The sequence below is a fragment of the Myxocyprinus asiaticus genome, chromosome 47, assembly GCF_019703515.2.
Source record: "Myxocyprinus asiaticus isolate MX2 ecotype Aquarium Trade chromosome 47, UBuf_Myxa_2, whole genome shotgun sequence".
Lineage (NCBI taxonomy): Eukaryota > Metazoa > Chordata > Actinopteri > Cypriniformes > Catostomidae > Myxocyprinus > Myxocyprinus asiaticus.
This window is the reverse complement of record NC_059390.1, coordinates 12,831,813-12,859,793: the sequence shown is the minus strand read 5'-3', so window position 1 is coordinate 12,859,793 and position 27,981 is coordinate 12,831,813. Positions and strand designations below refer to the sequence as shown.

At 36.5% G+C, this 27,981-nt stretch overlaps 1 protein-coding gene across 11 annotated transcripts in view; it reads right to left on the bottom strand.

The window, feature by feature from the left end:
- nrcama (neuronal cell adhesion molecule a) overlaps nt 1–27,981 on the bottom strand; it is an 84,893-nt gene that overhangs the window by 33,870 nt on the left and 23,042 nt on the right. For all 11 annotated transcript variants that reach the window (XM_051691418.1, XM_051691408.1, XM_051691415.1 and 8 more), the window contains exons 2-3: nt 13,053–13,124; nt 1,393–1,600 (exon numbers count right to left, since the gene is read on the bottom strand). In XM_051691418.1, coding sequence (XP_051547378.1) covers nt 1,393–1,486 — 94 coding nt within the window. In that variant the 5' untranslated portion in view covers nt 1,487–1,600; nt 13,053–13,124. The remainder of the gene's footprint in view (nt 1–1,392; nt 1,601–13,052; nt 13,125–27,981) is intronic.

Sequence of the window (27,981 nt, the reverse complement as noted above, 5' to 3'; positions counted from 1 at the left end):
GAGAGAGAGAGAGAGAGAGAGAGAGTAGAAAGACAGAAAGAGAGAGACAAAGAAAGAGGCAGGAATATGGAGTGACTTATGCTTTCTAAAAGACCTTGTATATTTTGCTTACACAGTGGTGATGCTGACTTAACACATTGGCAATATGTAAATGTGAGACACTCCTCATGAGAGCAGTAGCTCAGTAAAGAGAAACACACAAAGTCTTATATGAGGACAATTTTACACCACTCACAGTGACATCTTGTACTGCATACTGCATTTTCATTCTAATGAGATGATGTTTTGGTTGTTTTTATTTTTGGAGGACAGAGTTCTTGAATTAATCTGGACTGAGAATCTTCAAACTTATGTCCAACTCTAAAAATATAACAAGAACTTAATTTTAAACGTCAACATGATCTCAAAGTCGACCCTACGCTAACTTGAGCACGATTTATCGGTATAAGTTATTCCAAAGCGGAAAAAATGTCTCTCCTTTTTTTCTACTATTCAATAAATTTCCAAAGGATAAAATCAAGGCCCATCCTAAATTTTTTTCTCATTGAATATCCTGTTTTACTCAGAAATATTTCACATTATTGAAATAAAATGGAATGTGAAGGCTTCTTCATGTTAACTTAAAAGACATTTATAATGCTCTCATCTTAAAAGGCTAAGTAGTAAACTGTAGTTTTGATGGTTGCTGTACAATTGGAAATCTGCAATTATGGGAATTATTAAAGGAATATTCTGGGTTTAATACAAGATAAACTCAATCGACAGCATTTGTGGCATAATGTTGATTACCACAAAAATGTCCCTCCTTTTCATTAAAAAAAGCAGAAATCAAGGTTATAGTGAGACACTTACAATGGATGTGAATGGGGCCAATTTTTGGAGGGTTTAAAGGCAGAAATGTTAAGCTTATAATTTAAAAAAAAGCACTGACAATAATTATTCTGGTTAAACTCATGTAGTATTTGAGCTGTGTTGTTTAAATGGACATTTTTACAGTCATTTTTAGGTTTTACTTTTTTTGACATTACATCGTCATGGCAACGAAGATGTAAAATTGGCTATAACTTTACACAGAAAAGTTTAGTAAGCGATTTTATCTCATTAAAATCATGTTTACATGCATACTGTTTATTTCTTGTGGCTAAACTTTTTAAACAGTGAGTATTTTAACGTTCATGGACTGGCCCACATTCACTTCCATTGTGAGTGCCTCACTGTAACCCAGATTTTTGCTTTTTTTAAAGAAATTGAATTTTGTGGTAATCAATATTATGCCACAAATGATGTCGATTGACCTTAACCTGTATTGAACCCGGAATATTCCTTTAATGTTTATTACCACATACATTTCATTTTAAGAGTATGAAATCGTGGCCACTGTGCAATACTCACGGTCTAGTGGCACCTCTAATGCAGTGGTCATGTGACCAAGCAGCAGCATCATCACAGCCCCTCCACAGAGCGTACAATTCCTCTTCCTGTCCATAGCAGGGTGTTACACAGAAATCCTTCCCCTCCACGTCAAAGCAACTGGGCCTTGCGATCAACACTCAGTGTGACCATTCAAACATGCAGGGGCATCCACGACTAGCCAACGAGACTGAAAGTGAGACAACATGAATGAATTTTGTTTCGCCATTATACTGCTTACTGGCAAAAATTATTTTCTTCATCAGTATTGTTGTCTTGTTTTCCAGAAAAAAAATATCAATAAATCATTGTGTGAGATAATAAGACTTGTTTTAGACCATATTACTTGAATTAAGTTTATTTTTTCTTATCACATAGGCAAATATTTTATTTATTTTTTAACCATAAACTTCACTAAATTTGGTTAGATTTATTCCTTTAACAAGAAAAAACTATTTAGCAATAGCATTATAAAATTAACGTAACTCAAGATACATTCTCTGAAAACAAGTCTTAATATCTTACCAAGTACTGGTATATTATAATGATTTTAGCTATTTCGAATTTTATTTGTATTTTTTATTTTTGCAGTGTTATGCCTCTAAGCACTAAAAATCGACAAGAGCCTCAATAGGGAATGCATGCCGATAGCTAGTATGGGCTTTGATAGTCTCGATGTACTTGGAAACACGTGAGGGCACTCAGCTGGAAGAGACAGGGATGCTGTGATGGCAACACGCTCAGCACTGGCATATGGATCTCAACACATGGATGAAGCACAAAATTAAACAGCCTGCTGTCTGGTTCCTCAGAGGTGAATTAACAGAGACAAAGAAATTTCTGAAGCAGACCTTCATTTCGTCTCATTAACTGAAGTGGGAGTCAATTCAGTGTATTGTGGCACTGATACATTTCTTATTTGTGACCTCATACCTGATAAAAGAGTGGATGGGTGATTGCAATGTTTAAAAGGGATTCTGTCAAAATTTCTTCACCCACATGTCGTTCCAAACCTGTATGACTTTCTTTCTTCCGTGGAACATGAGAAAGAATATGTGGAAAATTCTGCTTATGCTTAGCTCTTCTAATGAGAAGACAGGTGCAGGGGTGGGTTAACGATTTCTGAGGCCCCAAGCAACCAACCGACTGAATATTTTTGCTTAAAAAATAACATACATTTTATTTTAAATCATACTTTTAAATTTATTCTATCAGCCGTTATAGCCAAGTACATTCAAAATGTGTACTGAAACATAAAATTCTAGTTCAAAATAATTAATGCATGTTTTCCAATTTTACACAATACAGTGATAAAAAAAAAAACAATATTTACTTACATATATTTTTACAAAACCCTCTTTTTTTTTTCTTTTTTTTTTTTTGAATGAACAGGGTGTGCAGAACCTACTACACTCACTAACATTTTGGAATTCAGTTTTTATTTATTATTATTATAACCCAACAATTATTTATTGTTGTCCAGTTTGTCATTATAATTTGATGCAGTATAATTATTATTACTTTGAGGATTTGTTGCATTACAATAGTAATATATTTCTGTCTTATTTATTTTACTTTTACCAGGAGCTTATATTCTGACGCTGCAGTGTATTGTTCACCATGTTGCAAAAGGCTGTATTTTATGTTAGCATTGTAGGCAACATTCGTTACGGTATTGTAACAGTAAACATACAAGGCATGGTGGTCCCTCAACACACTAGAGCAGAAGGGGAAAATAAAAAGCACTGCCGTTTATCAAGTGCTGAAACTTTGCTAGATGCAGAACAATCTGGAATAATGTTAAACATTGTAACAGTCACCTCTTTGCAACCTGAACTTGTTCAGAACGTTAAATGTTTGTGACACATGCGCTAAAAACAATCTAGACGCAGCGTAATGACTGAAACAGAATGCAGGTGTCTCGACATGCGTTTTTGAGACCTTAAGTTCTTTTTAACTTGACACAGTGTCTAAGAATGTGCCGGTCCAGCGTGAGACACTGAAGAAACAGTGAGACACGGTGCAGCAGGTATGGACATTCGTCCAGCGCGTTTACATAGGAAAACAATGGAAAAACGCGGGCAAAAAACACATTCGGTATGAACGGCCCCTAACGTTCGCACATATCTGTGAGTGAGAGCACGTGGGTGAAACAAGTTCGGAAAATCTGTATATTTTTTTCATAAATTACAAACCCGAACTAAAAGTCCTACTTGAAAAACTGACCCAACCAGGTGGACCTCTAATGTGAACCGCTCTGAGAGTGCTGACAACAGCCTATTTGCACATTTTTATTATGCACAGAACAACATGTGATATGTCACCCCTCAAGTGGTTTTTGCAGAGCTTTCCAACAGGGACATCCGGGGCTCCACGTAATTGCGTGGTTTGTGTGGTGGTTAAAACCGCTACTGGACAGGTGTATAATGTGTCAGAGAAGTGAGCTAGCTTGCACTGTTCCTACTGGTAGGTAGAGACAGTACTTTCTGGGTGATTCTGCTGTGTAGCAGGCTATGTCAGGAAATGGGCTCTGCTTTGCATAATTCACGAGCTCAGAAACCTTGACAGAGTCATACAGCAAGTGAAAGAGAGAGCGAGAGAGAGAGAACGCATGAGTCTGTAGATTCAAAGACTCATCTCAAGGTGAATTTGTCAGACATTCAGAGTGAGACTAAGACTCTATCCAGATGGTTTCTTCGAAATATCTCCTGCAAAATGTATTGTTCAAACAGTCAGGTCTCCAAGCCACATTCTGGAATCTACATCATGCTAGTTTGTGACATAAAAGGCTGGTTTCCTATATACACTTTAGCCAGTGAGAAATCTAAGGCCAGTTGCTTGGACCCGGGTTAAAATCAGACTGTGGTTTAAAAATGCAATTTTTAATGCTCTCTGTTCAGGTGAACAAATGCAGCAGGATCATTTGGTCACACCAGACTTAATGTGTTAATGTGTGGGTGGGTGGTTGCCAGAACAATGAGTGGTTTGCATTCTGGTGTTGCTAGGGTGTTCTGGTGGTTGCTAAGTGGTTGCTTAAAGACCAAGTAAAAAGAGCCACCACTTAGTTTCTATGATATTCTTGTCCCTAGATAAGGCTTGGGACACTCCTTCAATTAATTCTGTGCTTTGTTTTGTTTTGTTTTGTTTTTTGCCTCCAGGCAAAAAGTGTAAGTCAGATTGTTAGAAAAATAATAACAAATGTCCATAGCAGGACGAGTTAAGCACCACAGTTTAACACTTATGGTTAGAGGTTTGTTCAAATCCCAAACTACACACAATGAAACCAGTGTCCCCTGACTACAGTACTTATGATCTTGACACAGATGTCCAACTCAAGGGTCTTTTTAACACACTTTCTGGCTGAAGAAAAAGGCAGGACTCTCTCAATACCAAAGTCAAGCAGATTTAAAACATTTTCAGTGTTTCAGACAATGTGCAAAGCGTGTCTGATGGCTGCTATGGTGACAGTATGTGTTCAAGCGCCTTTTGGAAAAACCTCAACCAGTCAATTGAAGTAGAGTGACAGTAACATTGTCTTAAATGGAAACTGCCAATCACATTTCTTGTTGCCATGCCATCAGTGCCAAGGATTGACCTTTAGCTTTCTGTAACAACAATCTGTGAAAGAAGTAGCAGACATTTCAATTGGTGTCTTTTAAAATGACAGTGTGAACAGTCTGACCTCACAGTGAAATTGGAAACAGTAAGTTGAATTTTCTTTAGCTAAAATCGGTCTGTGCTTAACGAAATGTAAAACAGTGCCCCAAGTGGCCAAAGAGGTAAGTGTGGTTTGGAATATGTGCACGTGTGAGCTCCATTTTCCGGGTGTAATCTCCACAGAGGGGCGCCAAAAGCAAGTTTGGAAGCGAGTTGTTTTTAGCTGTACAGGCAGTAATACAGTGAAAAGGAATGCTTTTTTTATAAACTGTATCCCCCAACCCAAATCCCAAATGTAAATCTAATCAGTGAAGTAAAAATTTTATGTTAGAGGGAAAAATGCAACCTCCGAAATGCGCCCTTCGCTGATTATGCGAACGCAATTACTTCCTGGTTTCAACACAGTATCCGACCTCAGGTCTCCCATACTGCTGACATGACACGCATCCGGTCGTGCCACAGAGGAAGGTAAACATGCTGGAGCTGATGCTAACATGTCTGATAACAGATACCTCTTGTCAGTGAGTTGGCAGGATGTGGCCAATCTTAGTGTACGTAAAAAACATGCCGACCTCCCGTGTGATCATACTGGTGTGAAAGCCAAATAAAACACAAGGTCTGGATTCATCTCTGTCTCCTCATAGATAGTAGAGATGGATAGACTGTCATGTACAGGATAGTCAAATTTCCATAGTAAGAACAACATTGATTCTAATCATAAATGATTCTACAAATTTTCACTTGCAATAATGCATGATTCATGACTTATGAATTAATTAACAGAGATATTGATGTTATCTCTGAAGACAGTCTTTTAACATTCTGGTCAGTTTAGCTGAATGAACACTAATGAACACTTAATTCTGTGCATTTTTAAATAAATTGTTTTTAGGACAGCTCTCAGATTTTTCCTTTCTTATCTTTTATTGATAGGGAGAGTCAGAGACGTCATGCCCATTCAGACTGAGGGGTTAGTTAATTAATTAGTGTTCTAACTGCTAGACCATGGCTTAGATTTTAAAGTTAAAATACAAAGTACATTCTGCATTTTCAAAACACTGAATTGCAACACTTTGCACCAACCAATGTGCTAAATTCCTATAAGAACATTTGCTTTATAACTAAGCACACTGCAGATGTGCTGAAATCTGTGCACAGTGGGATATGGCAAACAGTTTCCTCAGTCCCATAAGGACATTGAAAATACTGTCTATTTTATAGCTTGAAGGAAACCACTAAGTGTACTCTTAAAAAGTAATGATGAGTTTGCGTGCATTAGATGTTGGCTAGTAGCCCTGTGGCACATATAATTAATTTCAATAGCTCAAAAGGAAGCTATGGGTAACAGCCTGGTGTCATAGAACAGTAAAAAAAGTTGAGTCATATCATGAAAGTTTCAAGGGAAATGGAGAAAGATGCAGGTCAGCATAGGTAATCAGACACAGGCATCTATTCTCTTTCTGACTGGCTGGATGGTGGGCTGTCCTAAATGAGGGCACTCCATCCAGAGCAGCTGGGCTTTATGGCACTTTCTTGGTTAATAGCCTCTTTACTGTATAAAACAGAAAAAAAGGTAAACACAGTACAGGGAATACACTGTATAGTATGCCTGAGATATATGTGACTAGAATTACTATCCATAACTCCCCCACATTATGCTGTTTCGTGTTCAAGAGAAAATTTGCCACTGGCTTTTCCGCAGACAGACTATTTTGGTATTCATCTCAGCATAATCCCTGCATAAATTGAGGAAGGTATATGCAAATGAATGGTATAATTTACACATGAATGGTCTTTAACTGTAAAAGTGAACAGAGGCTATACAGTAGAGTCAAAAGGGCTGAACTTTATTCATATGGGTTCATTTTAATCACATCGCTCTGTTGTCTTTCGTGGGTTTGGCTCACTTGTTGTTTGTGTTGACAAGTGGCAATTCTCTAACCTTACTGTGTGTTATCAAAATCTTTTTTCATATTTGAGTTTGTTTACTAGGTAGCTGTTTGAACTATTGTAACATGTCAACAGACCAGCAACCTTGTTTTTTGCTTGTTCTTGAATACTTAAGTCAAGTTTAGCAGCTTTTTCTACAAAAACATTTTATATTAAACTCAGAATGATAGTACAGTTTAGTATAATTTAATAGTATAGTATAATTAAATAGATTTCTTTAATGAAACTTTCCTCTTTCATGTTTGTAAAAGGGCAGAGAGGTGTGAGAACCATCAACAGACTGTCCTTCGAAGGTCGGGAAGGGTCTGTCTGAGTGTGTGTTTTGAGCTGGGTTGGATATTCCCATGAGAATAACACAAAATAAACTCAGACCAGCACACACACACACATACTGAATTTTTGGTAACACTTTACAATAAGGTTCCATTTGTTAACATTAACTAAGATTAATAAATGCTTAATAAGAATTGTTCATTGTTAGTTCATGTTAACTAACAATGGAACCTTATTGTATAGTGTTACAGAATTTTCTGTCTTGTAGAGTGAAAGTGTGAATTTATTAAATATCATAAACAAATTACACATCCCATAGACCAATCCACCAAATACAGTAATATTTTTTAATTATAGTTAATATTAAAAAATATTTTAGCCTATTTTTAAGATTTACGCATTTCAATTTGATGACAAAATTCCATAAAAATAAATTGTGTAATTTAAAAAGAAAAAATTGTAAAACTTAAAAAAATAAATAAAAATATATATATATATATATATATATATATATATATATATATATATATATATATATATATATATATTATTATTATTATTATTATTATTATTACATTTGGTTAAAGATTACTCAGTTCAATTTGATGGAATTTTGTTATGAAATTGAAATGTGTTAATCTTTAAAAAAAAAAAAAAAAAATAGTATACTAAACTTGTTCAAGTTTCAGAACTCAAAACAGAAACCTTGCCTAACATACTGTAAGTGGTAACATAATAAGTTTAAAAATAATAAAATGATTTAACAAAAATATGAAATGGCCCCTTTAAAAACAATGTACTGTAGCTGGAAATATTGAGAAGCATATTTAAGTGTTTGTACTGATCACACTGATTTGGAGAAAGTACTTTCAGAAAGAGCACAAGAAAACCATTTTGTCCAGTAGAACTAGTTCTTCTCAACTAAAGAAAACCTGAGTCAAGAGACTGAACTGGCCAGCCACTTTACTGATCACTCTGTGTCCATGACAACACACTTATTACACACAAACATGCCTATAAAAAGACACACAAAAAACACCCAAGCCCATCCATCTTTTTAATGTAAATCTAAGGAAAGGACACTACTGAGAGAAGCCGTCTCAACAGCGCTCAGCTGGCACTGAACACTGAAAAGAAAGAACAATTCTTTAATTTAGCACAAGATGACTTCAGGCCAAATGAGAGACACAATTAAATGTCTTTTCACATCAGTGTCTGAAGCCCTTGAGCAGTGTGTTAGACAAACAAAAAGAGATGATATAGTAATTAATCCTTTTCACTATTTTTTAAAGGGTTAAAGTTTGCTTGACAACTCATACACCTATCTGTTCTCTAGATAATACACTATTTTTCCTAACATTTTAATTCATAAAGTATCTTTGGACAAATCAAATACCTGTTTACTCATAGGGTTTACATTGCTCTGACTTGTTTGAGAGAGCACAAATGAAGTCTCGCCTCTACAAATGAGTCAAGGAAATTCATTTCAATTATCTGTTTGAGTAAACTGAGCTTCACAGCGTGCATTTTAGCCACGAGACTTTATACGAAACAGTAAAATAAAATCTGTTATTACACGGAGAAATACTAAGAAATACAGAATGCATTTAAGGGTTAGTTTAAGTCTAGCTATATGTATGTGAAAGAAATTTTAGAGCTCCGACAGAGGGGAAGATTTTCAGAGAATAAAGACATATTTTTCGGTCTGTTCCTCACATTAAGCTATTGTTTGGCTTCAGAAGACACGGGATATAGCACAAAAGTTGAATGGACTACTTTTATGATACCTTTTTTTGTAGCTTGACAGTCCCCTGGTCGCTATCACTTTTCTATAAATTGGACAGAGCAGTGTGAATATTCTTTAAAATGTCTCCTTTTTTTGTTCCACTTAAGCACGAAAGTCATATGGTTTAGGGACAACATGAAGGTGAGTACATGATGACAGAATTTTATTTTTGTAACTTTAACTATCTGTTGAACTGCTCTGTTGGCAGCTGTCTGCCTTTATGCAGGAGTTATATCCAAAAACTAACAACTGAACATTTTCGGAAGCAAGACAATGCTAAACCTCAGCAGTGAATAATTACAGAGGGTCACTGCCGGGAGTTAACTAAATAAATGAGCTAACATCATTTAACACAGCACTGGTAGGTTATCCACGGCTTAAGGGCCACTCACTCTTGCTGTGTCAGCAGAATGGGAGACTGTTCTTTCTCTTGTGAGCTTTGGGAAGTTGCTGAACATCAGCATGCTCCTGTCTGGCTACTCACAAGCTGCATTGTTGCTTTATGCTGTTTATAGTTCAGTTAAGCTGAAACATTGCACTGAAAATACAATACTGTGTAACTTGATCTACTCTGAGAGGAACGATTCACTTTAAATAGCAGCAAATTAAAAAATGGAAATTACAATGTAAAAAAGTTAGGCTCATTCTTACTAAGCAACACCAAAGCCCTTTTAATCCATGTCATTTCACTCAGCAACTGATAATGCATTTTGGCAGCTATTTCCAGTCATGCAAGTACAGCTTATATCTACTTGAACGGTGGAAATAATTAAATATCCAATCAAATCAAGATTTTGCTTCAATGCACATTTTTTTTAATCCCCCTTTCTCCCAATTTTGAATGTCCAATTCCCACTACTTAGTAGGTCCTCGTGGTGGCACGGTTACTCACCTCAATGTGGAGGCTCATGCTACTCGCCGCAATCCATGCACAACTTACCACGCGCCCCACTGAGAGCGAGAACCCCTAATCGTGACCACAAGGAGGTTACCCCATGTGACTCTACCCTCCCTAGCAACCGGGCCAATTTGGTTGCTTAGGAGACCTGGCTGGAGTCACTCGGCACACCCTGGATTCGAACTCGCGACTCAAGGGGTGGTAGTCAGCGTCAATACTCGCTGAGCTACCCAGGCCTCCTGCTTCAATACATATTTCGAAACATATTTTAAATCAGCAGTATAATCTGATAACAAAAGGCGACTGGCTGACTTACACTTTTAACTCGAAACCGGTATAAAAGCCACCATATTTTGTGTCACAATTTCTCCCAATCATATGCATATGAGCCACCCATCTTCACCCTTTATAATGTCCCTAGAATAAGTCTGATATGATCTTGGTTTGGAAATCAAAGGTTAACAGGCCTCTTAAACTGAAGCACAGAGGTTACTATCTGGTTTAAATAGTGTATAGCACATTCTCAATAAGGGAACTACACACTTTCAGTTTTGTCTAATCTTTTAGTCTATATTTACAACTATTTTCTGGGTTATCATGCTGTATTTTTGAAAAAGGCAGATACTAGGAGACCTGCATCAAGCTCTCAGAAACTACCAATGTGTATGAATTATTTAAAAAGCAGCCAGGAATGTCCAGAAATGACTTGATGGTTCCTGAAGGCTGCAAGTCATAAGTCTGACTTCATTCTTGCAGCCCTTTTTCCAAGTATACACCGATCAGCCACAACATTGAAACCACCTGCCTAACATTATGTAGGTCCCCCTCGTGCCACCAAAACAGCACCAACCCGCATCTCAGAATAGCATTCTGAGATGATATTCTTCACACCACAATTGTGCAGAGCTGTTATCTGAGTTACCGTAGACTTTGTCAGTTTGAACCAGTCTGGCCATTCTCTGTTGACTTCTCTCATCAACAAGGCATTTCTGTCCACAGAACTGTTGCTCACTGGATGTTTTTTGTTTTTGGCACCATTCTGAGTAAATTCTAGAGACTGTTGTGTGTGAAAATCCCAGGAGATCAGCAATTACAGAAATACTCAAACCAGCCCGTCTGGCACCAACAATCATGCCGGTCAAAATCACTGAGATCACATTTTTTCCCCATTCTGATGGTTGATATGAACATTAACTGAAGCTCCTGACCTGTATCTGCATGATTTTATGCACTGCACTGCTGCCACACAATTGGCTGATTAAATAATCGCATGCATGATTGTTGGAGCCAGACGGGCTGGTTTGAGTATTTCTGTAACTGCTGATCTCCTGGGATTTTCACACACAACAGTCTCTAGAATTTACTCAGAATAAAAAAAAGACAATTATAAAGTGGGAATTATCTTTTTTTATTTCCCTCCACCCTGGCAGGATCCAACTTCCATAATGCAGGAAATTAGTATGTGCAATTAAAGGAATAGTTTGCCCAAAATATATATTCTGTCATCACTACAAACCAGAGATTCTCTCTTCTATGGAAAACAGACGCAGGATATACCACAATCATAGACTATTTTTATGATACTTTCATGGTGCCTTTAATTACTTTTGGGAGCTTTAGAGCACCCATAGCCTTTCACTTTCATTGTATGGTAAAGACCAGTGTGAACATTCTGCAAAATGCCCCATTTTGTGTTCCACAGAGAAAGGAAATTCATACAGGTTTTGAACATGAGGTTGAGTAAATTACAACAGAATTCTTATTTAGGGGTTAACAATTCCTTTCAGCCAGAAATTAGACTCTATCTATCTCCTAAGAAACAAACATTAAACATTAAATGTCAAAAAACAACTTCACATCAGCAATAATGGCAATGCACATGGCAAGAGATGATCGTCTATCTGTGTTTCCTACCAAAGACAGCTGAGCTCTGGAGCATGCCGTCTGTATCTCTCTCTAATGGGGCCAGACGTTCTCAGTAAGTAAAACACAGCAGGGTTCATCATTAGGGAAGAATCACATTCAGGCCCAATCAGTTCAAGTTATATCTTTTACACATAGGCCTAGTTTTAATGATAGTATCATGACTTATAAAAGCAGATACTTTGGTGTCTCAGATAAAGATGTCTTTACTGATAATATACAGTAATCAGATAAGATGATATAAGTCTTTATTGATTCCATTGGCTTCTGTAGGTGACTCACTTGTTGACTAACACTGCTGACAGCCACTGTGTGTCCTTGGAGGCCAAATCTGCACACTTTAGATGACACAGCATATGCCGGTTCAGCTGCACATTCAGCACATTTACTCATCAACAGTTTTAAGTTTTTCCCTGCAATGTCTAAATTTGATTGTACTATGTATGTACTGTATGTTTTAGTGCATTTAAGACTTGATGCAGCTGCTAGGTTGCATCTAAATATCCCTCAGGTGCATATAAAAAGAGTGCAATGTACAAGTATATGATTATTTATAATGGCTTTGCAATTAAGCATCATAACAAAGTTGTACAGTATTATGGTACTATACACATGTTATTACTGGCTTAAAATGTAACACTCAATTTATACAAAATAGATATAATACAAAAAACACAGGGGGTCCCTACTCCATCTCTACTGTATATCCACCAAGGGGTCCTTGGGCAGAAAAGGGGTGCAGACATACTGAATAAATGATCAAAGATGGTGAACACAACTGCACAAGCAACCCAAACCAGCTGTATGGGGGAGATCAGACACATTTCACTGCCTTCTATATGATAACAATCTGTCAGCAGACAGCAGTGTTATCAAAGCCTCTGCGATTAATGATGATCCTTAATTTGTGTGCGTGTGTGTGTGGCGGGGGGTGGTGGGTGAAATCAGCCATAAAATGCTTATTTCTTTCTATTCCAGTAACAGCTTCAATGTTTCAGTATACTAAGAACAAAACATTCATACTTTTTAATTTTCAAATAATCTTCTTTTGTGTGTTTTTCAAAACATCTGTCATTGCATCACAAAGTCACTGAAAATTGAACAAATTGCATACAGTACAAACAGAAAAGCAGCATGCCGTGAGCCACATCTTACCTGCTTAGACTGTATCAGAGAGTGAATCCTCTCGTTTGAACCAGACGTCAGCAGCTCAGAGGGGTGTGGACACTGTAAAGAAAGCAATGTCACAATTAAATGGGGATCTCTGATATGATAAACTGCTCTAAAATATTTTTCAATAACCTAAAAAATGAGCTTCATATTATTTAAATAACCAGGTTTAATGACTCAATCAACCTGACTACATTACTTTACACCAATGAAAGTCATTTCTAAGGGTCTGATCAGGCTAAAATAACTCTGTCAGTCCCTAACATTCTGCCTAACACATAGGCTATTAAATTTTACAGAATAAACCAAGTCATATGGTTTTGGAACAACATAAGGGTGAAAAGACTGGATGAGTCTCTGTAGTTCGCGGGACAAAAGACTCTTGAATTGGATCAAAGATGCAACAAAAAGGAGGAACGTGCTGACCACCACCTTGCTATAATATCTAATACAAACACAAAAATTACAAACAAAAGATTTGTTATTCTATGGTCCAATGGGATCCCCCCCCCACACACACACCTCCTTGGCACCTCTACATCACACATGCTGGTTCATGGTCGTACATAGATTAGTGCTCTCCCTCGAGACACACGCATTAATTTCACATTAACAGAAACACCGCCACTGACACAACCACACCCCCCCCCCGCACCCTCACCCACAGAGCTTTTGAATGAAGATGGAGTGAGGGAGCACAAAGACGCATCGAGGAAGAACCGCACTGCTTTACAGCACTGTTTTCTGATTTTAAAGCAAACTGAGGAAATCTCCAGCCCCTCGAGAAGCTGTCACAAACAGCTGCTGTCTCACAGAGAGACAGAGAGAGAGACATACACACGGAGAGAGAGAAACAGGCAATAAAACGGAGAAAAATCACACTAACTACCTCCCACCTCTCAGACCTGACCTGAGGTGTTGTCATGGAGACAGGCCACATGCCGGCACAATAAAGAGAGAGAGAGATGGAGGGGGTTCTGGGAGCACTGTAGCTAATGTTTAGAGACAGACTTAAAAATGCTTCATCATCGTTTGCATCAACATCAAGAGGAATTATCAATTATCTATCTATCTATCTATCTATCTATCTATCTATCCTGTATTATAGTAGGTTTAATGTAATATAATATAATATAACATCCATCCATCCATCTATCTATCATCTATCTATCTATCTATCTATCTGTCTGTCTGTCTGTCCGTCCATCCATCCGTTCATCCATCCATCCATCCATGCCTATATAGATAGGTAGGTGCAATACATAATATATTAATTAATTATATGCATATATAGGTTTTTGGTACAATAATATGTTGCAAAAACTATATACAGTCTGTACTGCATACATACAATATATGGATGTAATTAATTTATAATGTATACAGTAGGCTATATACAAAAAAAAAACAAATATATATACTGTGTGTGTGTGTGTGTGTATATATATATATATATATATATATATATATATATATATATATATATATATATATATATATATATATATATATATATATATATATTACATACTAAACCTACCAGACAATCAGATAAAACAGGTCTCTCATGTCAAATGCTTACACACTGCCATAAAACCTTTGTTTTATGAGTCGTGTGTGCTGATGGGACTGAGAGTTCAGTCCCATCAGCACACACATGACTCACAAGAATAAACAAATCAGCAAACACACAGAGACAAATCTGACTGGTTTTCGCGGGAAAGGTGATACCAGGTGTGTACCGTGCAATGGACAAAATGCTGCTTGTTCTTGTTTTCTAGAACTGCAGTTTCAGTACCTGAGTCAATGAGGTGAAAGGAAATATATCACCCTGGAGGTGGAAGTTTGACCCACAGGGTGTGAGAACTGCAAATGTTGAGGAAATCACCAAATCACCAAAAAACCCAACCAAAACTCTCATGACCAAATCACACAGAACAAATCAATAAAACATTAGAAAAAATCACATCGCACACAGAAACAAAGGCTCCTGGAATAAAAACTGTGTTATTTCAAGCAGCCAGAGGATTGTTACCTTGAGGAAACGGTGAGTCTATAGCAGTCCTTTCCTGAATGGTGTGTATCAAGTGTGTATCTTGCTAACCATTCTCTCTGGCTCCTGTACCATGTGTGTGGCCAGTGAACGCTCTGACAGGCAGCTGCCTCACACATACACACACACACACGCTCAGACACACATACACACAGACGGTGGCGCATCCCTCCTTGGCACCCACCCCCCTTTCCCTGCCTCCTAAAACTCTGTGAGATTTATACACACCCCTTTGTCACCATACAAAGGGGGTTAACACATTTCCTAGTGCAAACCAAAAGCATCCGTATAGAGACTGAGGGATGGAGAGGGTGAAAAGAGGGAGAGAGAAAGAGAGATGGAGCAGGTCGAGTGATATTTATACATAGAAGTGTCAATCAAAGTTATCAATCATGTTTACTCAGTAAAATAAATAAATAATAATCAGTATTTTTGCCTTGTTTTCCAGTAAAACTATCTAAAATATTCTTAAAATAAAATACATTTATTCATGAAGCAGAACTGTGTAAAATGACATCTTTTCAGAGAATATATCTTGAATAAATGGCATAAGACATGCTAAGACCCAAGGGATCAGTCATCACTTACTAACCACTCATGTTGTTCCAAACCCGTATGATGTTAGTTTCAGTCACCATTAACTTTCATTGCATATTTTTTTCATACAATGAAAGTGAAAGGTGACTGAGGCTAATGGTGACACATTCTGTCCTCATTCTAGATTGCTTCGTTTTTCAGGATGTTTAGATATTTTTACTGGAAAACATGACAAAAATATTTTTACAGTGCATGCTCATCTTGCAGGTCCATTTGTTATTTAAAGTGTTTGCTTAAACATTTGCTTAAGGAACACATGTTTAATGTGCTAGAGATCTCAATTAATCTCAATAAGTGTGAGATAATGATTAAAAACAAAAGCTGTGCATAGCCTCACCACTTGACTGACAATAGCCTCAATCACTTAAGTGAGTCTAAAGAGGCTGTAGAGCAAGATTCAGCCCATTTATGAATATCTGAGATCAGCTTTTCCAAACCTAAACCATTACAGCACAAAGCATAAGATCATCTGAGAACAATTTGACTAGGCTTCTCAATAATGGGTAAACAGATTTAGACTTTTTATTAATCTCCCTCCTGTCTCCAATAAAAGTCATCATAGTCCAAAAGCAGAGCTCTATGGCAACCAGATGTTTTAATCAATTTATCCTAATGTAGCTAGGCAATGCAGGCACGAATAACCCTCTGTGCATATAAAAGTGCTTTCAATGCTGACATAGTGAGTCATTCTAACATCATATAATGGTAATTTGAAAAGTTCAAAACGTTTGTTTACTGAGATGAAATGATATTGGCAGTTGTAAACCCCAGTCGTTTTACCATATGCTGTCTTCAAACTGAGGCATCAAATTGATATTTCCTCTCTGGAAACAGATAAAAATTTGTCAGAAACTTCTGGGGTCAGCAAATGAATCCATAACATTTCTTTGAGAAAAACTAAGCAATCCCCATTGACAATATCTAAAGTTATGCAATAAGTCACAAGAGGCTGCGTATTACAGTTATTTTAACACATGTGAAGAGTGTTCTTAGGCATGACAATAGCGGTAATAGCACTATGTTTAAAGACACCACTGTTCAGTGTTAAAGTGTTAAATTCATTATTAATAACGATCATAATAAATAATTAGTCTGCCAAATATTATAGTTCATTAGTATTACTGAGGGTTGTTAATGGTTGCCAAGTAACTTAGTGTATTAATAAAGAACGCAATTGATGTGTGGTCACAGTGTGTATTGTATATTGTACAGTGACTTGAACGTCATTGGAAATGAAAATGTAAAATGAAAATGTAAACAATGTACAGTACGTAACAAATGCCAGATATATTTCTTTGCATCTCTATATTGTATATTTTTGTAACCATGAGAGATCATATCTCAGTGACTTCAAAATAAGCTATTTTAATACCCATATCCAACAATGAGGGGCTGTATTTTAACAGAATGTGGTGTTTTAGAGTAGCATATTGAGCTAGACCCCCATGTAGATACAGTCTAGAGTATATATGAAGAGAGAGAAAAGTTCTGATTACTTTCCCCAGCTCTCAGCTTTAATTTACTCTGTCTGAGTGTTAACATCCGTCAGACTGGGGTCCCCAACACACACAAATGCCCAAACTGAGTGAGTGCTGGAGAGCTGCACAAAAGGGCATGGAGAGGCCTTTTCACACAGTAGATCTGGCACACACCAGCTGGGCTTTCAGCATAGATACGAGTCGCCACTGAACTCTGTGTCATTTCCACTTCAGCTTTGAGGACACCGTTATCCACACTAGCAATAATACCAGGACATAACCCCACCAGACTTCCAACAGCACTAACAAGAAAACAAAAGATCTTGTTTCTTTTTAGTTTGCAGTTTATAATCCATTTGATCTTGTGTAGGACCATACATTTGATATATACTATAAATGTTTTATTTTTTATATTTTTTTACAAATGGGTAGTTGACATTTACAAAATGTCAATGACCTTTATTATTTTTAGTTTTTTAAATAAAACATTAAGATTTCAGGTTTAAGTTGATATGAATGTATAATGTAAATTATTGGTCAATGATGTGACGCTGAGTTTTTTTTTTTTTCAATCTATTAAATTATTCAAAAATACATTTAAAAAATACAATTCACACAAAACAGTTACTTCTCTTACACCTCTTCTATGATGAACATATTTTCAGTTTCTGAGTTTAAAGTCATTTTGATATTTTTTCGGGGGCTTAAAGTAAAAAATGTCATGCGGTGTAACTGGCCAAAGACATTACACCACAAAGGTCAAAGTCTCATTAAAAGCTGAAATAAAAAATTTTTTTAAAAAAGAAATGTAAGCATGAGTAGTGCAGAAAAAAATCTTTTAGTATTAGTTCTTAAAAGAAGGTGTGAAACAATTGTGTTTTAAAATGTATGGTTTATATTTAAAAACACTTTTGTCCACAAAATCACGTCATTTGGCGTAACCAACATGTAAGCCATGTAGCCATTTTGTTATTTATGTTGATAAAATTCAGAGAAGACCCCTCAAGACCCTCATGACTATGTGTGAAGTTTTAAAAAAATATCTTGACATATTTTGACATTTTTATGAAAAGGCACATTTTCTTCAGGTCATGCAGTGTAACCCTGAAAAAACATCTGGATATGATTTATTCAAAAAATCATTATATTCATAAAAAAGTATTTTTACCTTGAAAAATGTGTTTGAAAACTTTGTAAAAATGTATGATTGTGGTGATGTGGGCGTGGCAGAGCAACGTTTGCAGAGAGAGGCTGAGAGAGACAGAACTGTAAGGATTGACACCTGTGGGAAATCACCTCTAACAGCTGTTTTGTGTTTGCAGTGAGAGTGGAGAGGGATAAAAGGGCAATCCAGACCGTCAGAGGGGAGAGAGAGCGACGCAGGCAGCAGTCCAGTGTGTGTGTGTTCATTGGTGTGCTGAAAAGCATTCCTTTGTGTGTTAGAAAGAAAAGTGTGTAAAATAAAGATTTACGTGGACCGTTTACCTGGCCCCTGCTTCCTCCTTCAAGACTAAGCAAGAGACATTGTCACAATGATTAAGTTGTTTATACTCTCATGTATTCAATGTGCAAGGAAAGTATTTTAAAGTTATTAAATATTTTGGTAACTCTAAGGTTCCATTAAGGTTCCACTCGTTAATGTATTAGGTATCATAAACAAACAATGAACAATATACTTTTACAGCATTTATTAATCTTTGTTAATGTTAGTTAATAAAAATACAACTGTTCATTGTTAGTTCATATTAGTTCATAGTGCCTTAACTAATGTTAACAAAATGCAACTTTTGATTTTAAAAATATGATAGTATATTTTGAAATGAACCTTAACTAAGATTAATAAAGGTTGTAAAAGTATTGTTCATTGTTATTTCATGTTAACTAATGTTGTTAACTAATGTTAACAAATGGAATCTTGTTATATAGAGTTACTATTATTATTTTAAAAATATATTAGTAGAAAATGCCATAAATATTTTTCAAAAATTATGAAATCGAATTGAACAGAGATTCATTACATTTCTAAGAACTTGACACAAGTGTTTTAAACCAGATTTTTAAAAGATTTCTTTTTTTTAACACTTCGGACAACCACATTTGTCAATGACCCATATATTTTAAGTCCTGGTCACCATTTCTTTTAAGTTTTTCACTATTTTTAATGTTGGTTTTTTTTTTTGTGTGTTTTTTTTTTCCTTCACTTTTTCATATTAAATGGTCCAAAGGTGTGATATATTATTTTTTAAAAGTACAAAACAAATATTCCTTGTAGTTAATATAATGTCATAGAACCTTACTTAACCATTATTAATATCAAATTAAAATCAAAATGCTGTTTAAAACTTCCCTAAAGTATTTCATGTCAACTACCTAAATATAAAAATATAAAAATATATTATGTATATACAGTATATATCCTATATATTTTGCAATAAGTCACTGCATCATGCTTGTTCTGAAATATGTGATCTGCTGAAAATGTGCACTTTAAAGACAAAAAAAAAATCTTTCCCTCAAAAAGCATGTGCATCCTTTGACTAGGGCTGCAACTAATGATTATTTTGATAATCGATTAATCTAATGATTATTAGAACGATTATTCGACTATTCGGCGATTAATCATTAGCTCTTAACCGATTATTCAGCTTGTGCCCTGACTTGGTTGTATGAAAGGTTGTATTAAAGGTGCTTCCTAACAATAATGAGGACAAAATCATCTTTTAAAAATACCTCTAAATGAAATTCACTGAATTAAAGGGAAAAATACTTTTTATTAAATTTAATTCAGTATAGAAATTCACTGTAAAAAATCCTATTGTTATCAAGTGTTTTTGTCTTGTTTTCCATTTAAAATTGTCAACAAATCCTTAAAACAAGATTCATTTACTTGAGAAGCAACATATAAGATATTTAGACTTGCTTTAAGAGAATGTATCTTAAATTTAAGTGTATTTTGTATATAAGTGTATTTTTTCTCTTGGTTATACTTCTGCGAGTGCAGTAAAGACAAAATATACTTATATTCAAGATTTATTCTCTAAAAGCAAGTCTAATTATCTTGTATGCTGCTTCTCAGGTGAATGCATCTTTTTTTAAAGGATTTTGAGATATTTTAAAATATTTGTATTTTTAATATTATATTCAACATTCTCAGAAAATATTTTTTCTTCTGCAGTATAGCTGCTAAAGTAAATGTGCAATGTTTTAAAGAAGTTTTAGATATTTGTATTGGAAAACAAGCCAAAACAAAAACAAATCAAAAATGTATTTTGCTACAGTGTATAATGGGGCGAAGACTACCCTCTCTCACCTTTTTGTTCATTTCAATCCATCTTTAACTCACAAAAAAACAAACTCTCTCTTCTTAATAAAGCTGAGTATTAAAAGTTTTCTTCACGATAAGAAATGCACAGTGACATATATTATGATTCAATAAGTCGCGAGTCATCACTTTATAATCTAGCTGCATTAAGCGTGCGCGTTCGAGGGATGAGCGTCCCCACGACAGAGTGTGCATCAGCCAGGTGCAGATTCAGTCTCTACCCCTTAGATCGGGACATTCGCGCAACTCAAAGAAGAGGCACTGACCCTACAGAGAAATGCCAGTTTTGGAGTTATTTACATGATCTGCTTCCATATTATTTGAACTTTAATAAAGCTATAAAACATTAAATATAACTGCATTTAAGATGGGGTGTTTCCTTTTTTTTTTTTTTTTTTTGCAGAGCAGACTTCAGCAGAGGGGCAGCTCCAGCTCCACTTATTCCACAATGAGAGTGCTTCTGTATTTACTTATTTTGTATTTTTGCATTATAATTCCCTCATACTTTGCGATCTACATCACCTGAAGCTGTGAAAGTTTAGAGTGCATCTGGTCTGTGAGCTGTGTAATTCTTCCTCTCCTCAGTTAGGCACGAACTGCAGTGCTGCTCTCGCACGTCATCATTAGAGTTTAAAGTGATCTCCTGTTATGTTAAATGAGATCAAACGACTATTAGACAACAAACATTTTTGTCAACAATTTTTTATTGTCAATGTTGTCGACAACGTTGACTAATCATTTCAGCCCTACCTTTGACAGACAAATAGTCTTTAAAGTTGTATTGACTCTAAATTGCCTAAATCAACTGTATTGACTTCCATGCAACTAAGTTTATAGTTGTACAGTATATGGAGACAGAAACAAAAGAGAAAAGTGAATTAGATCTTTTGGTATGATGCCCCTTACAGAGGCCCAACACTGCAGGAAGAAACAATTATTAGATTTTTATGTTAATGATGTGGTTTGAGCAAAGGCCACATGCCAAGAGGAATATGGAATGGCTGTAGGGTTCCACACATGTTTGTACGGTTCTTAATTCCATAACTATTTATTGGAATCAGCTATATTCATCAAAAGCAGTAGTGTAATATTTTAAATCAGAAATCAACCATTAGAATACCAAAGGCATCCTCAGTTGAACATACGTAAGCAGGCTATATTTCTTCTATTTCGTTAGCTTATTCTGATGCGCTGTGCATGAAAGCGCTCTCAATTAATTTTAGTCGCTGCTGACATATGTGCCTTCCACATTATTGATCTGCCTTTTTATATAAAGGCCACAGTTCTTAGTGAATGCCAGACAATAAAACAGCATTCAGTCATATCTAATAAGGTCAGTGTGTATTCTGTTTTTTTCCATGCATGCACAGCTGAATGCAAAATAAAACACAAATGATTCAGAAGATTACTGCGATCTGGCACACTTTACTTGAACTGTACAGCACCAGTGCACCACTGAAATCAAGGCACTTCTCCATCATTTGATCATAAGTCAATGAATAACCACTACTGTGATCAAAAGAACATGTACACAAAGTCTTAGTGGTGGTGGTGGTGGTGGCGGCGTAGTGGGCTAAAGCACATAACTGGTAATCATAGAAGGTTGCTGGTTCAATCCCCACAGCCACCACCATTGTGTCCTTGAGCAAGGCACCTAACTCCAGGTTGCTCTAAGGGGGATTGTCCCTGTAATAAGTGCACTGTAAGTCACTTTGGATAAAGCGTCTGCCAAATGCATAAATGTAATATGAACACAATTTTAATTGTGGCAAGAAAATAGCACTGTCTTTTGTGAATATGGAACAATTAAGTTATAAAAGATAAATTAATAATAATTATCATAGAAAGGAGGCATATTTGCTCTGAAAAAAAATGGCAATGACTTAGCTTAAATACTCATGGTGAACGCTATATTTCAGGGCATTTATTGCGTTGTTAAACTTGACTGGGAGTGGTTAGTGAAGAAGTGGTGGTACAACAATTTTCAATTCAGCCTAAAATATTCATAAACACACTTATTTGTTATGTGCTGTAATCTAGATAGTTCCCAGTGGAAACAATGACAGCGGAAATCAGTTCAGTGCAACCTTAAAGAAATAGTTTGCCAAAAATGGTGCAATGGAGGTCTGGATTTTCACTTTGAAATTACTTAAAATCTGGGTTGTTTCTCACTAAAACCTAATTTATGCCTTCAGAAGACTTGGAATATGAAGCACAAGTATCATGGACTGCTATTATTATACTTTTGCAACCTTTTTTAAGCTTTAAAGTGATGCACTATCCACTGTCACTGTATTGACAAGACAGACTGGACTATTTATAAAAAAAAATATTTTATGTTTGCATATGAAAGTCACACGAATTTGGAACGCCATGAGTGTGAGTAAATTAGGACATTTTGGGGTGAACTATTATAACACAGAACGGCCACATAACTTTTTTCAAATACCCTCACCAGCCATGCCATCACACAATATCATCACCATGGATACGAACCATGGCAACGAGGCCCAGCGACGGCAGGGCCACCCCGGTGACCCCGACCCTCCAAACATTAAGCCCACTCTCCGAAGAGAAACTAATCTTGTGTTACATACAATGAGCGAGCACGCAAAGAACAAACTGAGGCAAAGAAGCTGACACAGGGAGTCCGCAAGAGAAAGCTAATAAGAAACATATTCTTCAAAAGAAAACAAAACAAGCTGGTGATAATAAAAAAGAGAGCGGGTGAGCAGGAGAACTATGGGGCGGTATTTCACCCTGAGTGGAGCCATACATCTGATGGAGGAGAGGGGAGAGGGTCAGTAAAGGCTTGTGTGATGTCTATTATTAGCCCCACTAGAGGGAAGAGATTTCTTGTTAAGCCAGTAACTCAGCTGATTGAGAAATCTCCTCAGTGTGGCTCCCTGAGGCTCGTAAATCAAACCCGGACCCGGCTACCGCCTCACATGCCGATATGGACCGCAGAGAGAACAGTGGCAAAATCTTGAAAAGATGTAGCTGAAAGGGCGATATAAGCATACAAACAGTTCACTGAACATCCATTTCGACAGTCTTGATTCTAAAGGCCAGTTCACACTGCCCCAACAAAGACACCTGTGTTCTGTTACATAAGTTGCGTTGTGTCTACCCATATTTAGCAAAAGAAACAAGTTTGATCTGAACGGCCCCTTAGAATATTTGAAATTCTGGTTTACTTGGGCAGTTTGAACCAGCGTTAGGGGCTGTTCACACCAAAGACATATTGCATCCGTCTGCTCTGTATTTTCATTGTTTTTCTATATAAACATGCTAGACAGAAAGTCTTTCTGACCGTTGCGCTCTGTCTCAACGTTTTTCCAGTGTTTCGTGCAAGAGTGTCACTTTGTTAAGAGGTAGTCATGTAACAGTATTCGGTGATACGGTATATCACGGTAAATAACATCCACAATATTGTTATCGTGGGCACTTCAAATTACCGTAAATAATTATAGATAACCTTTTGGCCAATTCTTTTTTAATTTTTTGGATCGCATAGTAGTTTTTCCCATCAACGAATCAAGATTCACAACACTGCGTGTACACGGCACAAATGACACATGCGCACTCTGATGTAAACAAACCAGCGTGGAAGAGAATTGTGACTGAAGGAGGAACGCTGCCGACCCTTTATCTGCGTTCTAATAGGGTTAAGTCGGTAGAGTGGAAGTATTTTGGGTTCCATAAAAATGCAGAGGGATTGTTGGTTAGAGATGGTTTCCGTTTGTGTACAATATGTGGGAGAAATGTGGCAGCGAAACTGCTGTAGACAACATGTCGGCTTATCCGCAGGACAATCATTGCATTCAATTCAGCAAGATAAAGGTAAGTGTTTTTGAAAACTGAGAGACAATACTAGACAACTAGCTATGTGACAACTAAGACGACAAACAAAGTGAACTCTTGTTGCCATTTGCAGATAATGTGTAGCTTGTTTTCTAGTGGCCAGAGAGTAGTTAGCTAAAACTCAGCTAGCTACACAGTAACATTTGCATCTCGTAGTAACTAGAGTGACCATACGTCCTCTTTTTCCAGGACATGTCCTCTTTTTTGGACCTGAAACAAGCCGTCCGGGATTTGGCTTTCATCATATTGACGTGCAGTTAGGACTCTCATACATTCTGTGTATTCGATCCTCCGCACTAGCTTTCGTGTTCACGTGTCGTTACGTGTTATTTCTGACAGAGAGCGGCAGACTACGGGTGCCATGTCATCAAGCACCGTTGAAGGCCACCTCAATTGTGAGGACACTTGGAATGCAGCCTTGTTTCACAGCCTTCTTTGCCATATTTTGGAGGATGTATCGGGTGTCTCGTTTGTGGCCTTCTATCACCCACAATCCTTTGCACATGTCCCAAATTATTTTTAAAAAGGGTGGAAAACGAGTTGCGTGACCGCAGAGGTGGAAACCTTTATGACACTGCTTACTTTTTTCTTTCTCTCTTCAAGTTTTTATTCACATTTGCACCAAGGCAATATGTAGTAAAATAAAAAAAATGCAAGTAGTTTAGACAATACAACAAATTAGAAGATACAAAGCACAAAAAAAGAAATAAATAAAATTAATAAAAATATGTGAATTTGAAAAGCTTTAAAAGTTTTATATTTTTACAAGTCTAGTGTTCTGTTTTTTTATATTTGAAAGGGTTTAAATATAAATTCTAAGATCAGTGTTGCAAAATGTATTATATAAAGGCTTTTTTGAGTGACTATAGCTTTGTGAATAAAACATTTTCCTAAAATAATTATGGGATTAAGGACATATTTCTCGTTTTCTTAAGTATATGGGTTTTCTAAACAAAATATCACATGGTTCTAAGCTTATGGTTCACCATGCACACTTACTAGACTGTCTCTAGCATTGAGTAATGAGGAGGAGTCTAGCCTACAGCCTCAGAAGGACTGGTCTTGGAAGGACAGGCCTTACTAGGCTGCAGCCTTCCATTTGAGAAGCACCCTAAGTGTGCAGTCTTTTTAAAAAAACAAATCTCTCTCTCTCTCTCTCTTGCCCGCCCACTTGCTTTCTGCACGTGCAGCCACGCACTGTAGGTGTGTAGGCAAAATGTCACCAGACGTGCTCTGTGCTCTCAAACAGAATCATAAATAACATAAGTTACGTACAAAATGTTGACTGAAATATACTACTTGTCAGGGAAATGTAAACTAATAGGACGGATAAAATAGACCATGATTACAATTTTACAACCCCTTCCTCTGATATTTGTAGTGCAACCTCTGTACTTCACCTGTAAAGCTGGTATTTCAATGCTAAAAAATTCAGAAAATACAAAAACAAAACACAGATCAGGCCAGGTGAGAGGTGAAACAAGCATCTACATTTTTTTCTTTCTTTTTTTTTTTTTTTAAGATTTACACATTTCAAATATTATACATTTGTTATTATACCCCACACCCTCCCCCCCTCCACAGTGTCCTCTTTTTGGACAACCACAATATGGTCATCCTAGTAGTAATAACTCAAATACAGTTGGAATCAGATAATACTAAGTCCTGAAATTAATAACGACAATGTGGCACAATGATGATTTCAATAATAATTTCAAGTTGGAACGCCACGCAATCGTACGCTGCCATACAGTGAGAGTGAACTTGCGGTTATTAAAGTTGTAGCTAGCGCCTAGTTATATATTAGCATCTGGCTTGCATACTATTGTTGTAGCCTAGTAGCTGGCTGGATAAAATTAGTCTGGCCTTACTTTAACATTAGCCTCAACAAAACAAGGTCTGTAATGATCAGTGGCCCCGCGGTAGAGTGACCATTTAAATATTAAGACGTCAACTAAATGTTATATTTGGCTATGTATCTATGAAGTGGAGGGTAGTTTTTTTAAACATTCAGGGTTCTTTTCAAAGTTCTTCGTTATCTGTTAATTTAAAGGCCAGTTTGGTATTGAAGAAGTAATTAAACTTATTATTAAGTAAAGTTTGTTTATCTTTCAACCTGTTTTTGTAATGTAATTCAATACCGTGATAATACCGTATACCATGATAAAAGCTTCAGTAATTATCGCAACGTGAAAATTTGATACCGTCATATGCCTATTAAGAGGCTGTGTCAAGTAAAAAAAATTCTCATCCCAACTTAATTCTGTTCCATTCCTTGTCTAGCTTTTTTTAACGCAAGATCGTGTTCAATCTAAATGGCCCCTTAAGGGCTGTTCACACTGCATGCATTCTAATCCGGTGCATTTATAATGTTTAAGCTCAGTGTTGTACAGTGACATTGCTTGAGCAGATCTGAGAATAGAAGCCACTAAAACTGACAGTTAATCAAGATCTATCTAAGTTCTGTCTGAAGGGAATATGTTGACTCCATACTGTGATTATCAGAGTGTTGAGGTCTTGAATAACTACATTATCCAAGAAGCAGAAGCCCGTAATGTAAGACCTTGACACTAGCTGCTACAAAATAATTTAATAAAACTGCATTATTTCAAAGAAAAACGCATTAAACACAGTGTGTGCTGAGCAAAAGAACATAGTTTATCATCATAGAAGGCAAAAAAACTTCTGGGAGGTTTGCGTAAGAAACAAGCAAAGAGAGCCATTTTAAATAGCCATGTCAGTGAGAATAAAAGGGAAAATAGATGGAATAAGCTAAGTAAAAACACTATAAAGAGTGCACACACACACTTAATAGCTATCTATGAGAACATAACATATAAGTGTTTTGCTTTGATATAACACTAATTATATAATTACTAATTACTATAGATGAACCCAAATCCTTACTACCCCTAAAAGAATATTTATACTTTATGAATATATATATATTATGAATTCATTTTCCAAATAAGAACATCCCTGAATGTCCCCAAAGGCAGGATTAGCTCAAACAGTTTTGTCCCCAAACTACATCTAAGTACACACATGCACGTATGCGAGCATACACAGATGATAGAAAATGTATCCGCCCTCTATTGGGCAAAACGACGAAAACAATAGTCCAAAATGCTGCAGCATATTAGAGACCCATTTGCCCTTATTTGTATCCAGTCAGGCTTGAGCAGTCAGCACTGTCATTGCCCTGCCATGTGCACGGCCAGTGCGTGCTCATCTGTGAATCTGACGTATCTGGCAGTGACAGACACACAGAGCACACATGAAAAATTAATCTCAGTCCACTGTCTTGATTTCCATTAAACAAAGTGACACTACTAAACATCAGTGACCCGCATTCAAATTCACATTTGTCGTGAGGAGCATCATAAATCAAGCTGGTCTGACAGGCTGCGTGAGCGCAGAGAAATTTCAGCATTGGGGAGCAGCTACAATATGGGATGCCTTCACACTATTGCTTTCATGGACACACAGATGCTTGAATTGATGAGTCAAATAAATATATGCACTTGTCTCACTAAACAAGCTTCTGCATATCGCCACCTAATGGCATATTGTGCAAATATGATATATTTATTCCTGTTC